The sequence below is a fragment of the Seriola lalandi genome, unplaced genomic scaffold (assembly GCF_002814215.2).
Source record: "Seriola lalandi dorsalis isolate HSWRI2012SDOR001 ecotype SW California unplaced genomic scaffold, Sedor1 jcf7180002053562, whole genome shotgun sequence".
In the NCBI taxonomy this organism is placed as follows: domain Eukaryota; kingdom Metazoa; phylum Chordata; class Actinopteri; order Carangiformes; family Carangidae; genus Seriola; species Seriola lalandi.
The window spans coordinates 6,482-7,455 of NW_019524115.1; the positions used below are offsets into that span (position 1 = coordinate 6,482).

The 974-nt window shown below is 40.7% G+C and overlaps 1 protein-coding gene across 1 annotated transcript in view; it reads left to right on the top strand.

The window, feature by feature from the left end:
- Window positions 1-840, top strand: part of LOC111651293 (olfactory receptor 10AG1-like) — a 6,818-nt gene extending 5,978 nt beyond the window's left edge. The window contains exon 2 of the mRNA XM_087172654.1: window positions 103-840. Within this exon, the coding sequence (XP_087028780.1) occupies window positions 103-840 (738 nt within the window). The remainder of the gene's footprint in view (window positions 1-102) is intronic.
- The last annotated feature ends 134 nt before the right edge of the window (window positions 841-974 follow it).

Genomic DNA, 974 nt, shown 5'->3' on the forward strand with positions numbered 1-974 from the left:
TTTATTATTGTTGCAAATTTTGCCATTGCTGTTCTTGTTTTCCTGGACAAAAACCTTCACCAGCCTATGTATCTACTTTTTTGGAACCTGTCAATCAATGACATACTTGGAAACTCTATCATTTTGCCCCGTTTGCTCATAGACATGTTGCATCCTCCCTCTGAACGTCTCATCAGTTATTATGAATGTGTGATCCAAGCTTTCACCATACATATGTACGGTACCACTGTTCAGACAGTGCTCATGATTATGGCCTTTGACAGATATGTGGCCATCTGCAATCCCCTGCGTTACGCTGCCATAATGACCAACAAAATGTTGGTGAAGCTGACAGTTTCTGCCTGGGGAGTATCCTTTGTTCTGGTCGGGATTATGGTCAGTCTGACCATAAGACTGAACCGATGCATGACTATGATCAGAGGCCTTTATTGTAGCAATGCTGCGCTGTTCAAACTCTCCTGTGAGAGTGTGTTCATCAATAATGTGTATGGCATCATTGTCACTGTAGTCATGTTTACAGCTTCTATAGGCAGCATGGTTCTCACCTATACCAAGATTACAGTAGTCTGTCTGACCAGTAAGAACAAGTCTTTGAACAGTAAAGCCTTGAAGACCTGCAGCACTCATCTAGTTGTGTATCTGATTATGTTGTTCAGTGGAACATTAACGATTATTCTGCATCGCTTCCCACAGTACGCAGAGCACAGAAAAGTTTCTAGCCTTTTGTTTCAAATCATCCCGAGCGGCCTCAACCCAATTATTTATGGTGCGCAGTCCAAAGAGATACGAAAATTCTTATCAAAATGGTTCAAGCCCCAGAAAGTTTTTCCAACGTTATAAAAAACATTTCAAAGTTAGTTTTCTTAATGTATTCAAACAAATAAGCATGAAATATGAGTAGAGAATGCCTCAGTATGTTGTCTCTTGTAAGTAAAGATTTGTCTTTGGTACAAGTAGTTGGCAGGAGTCCTGCC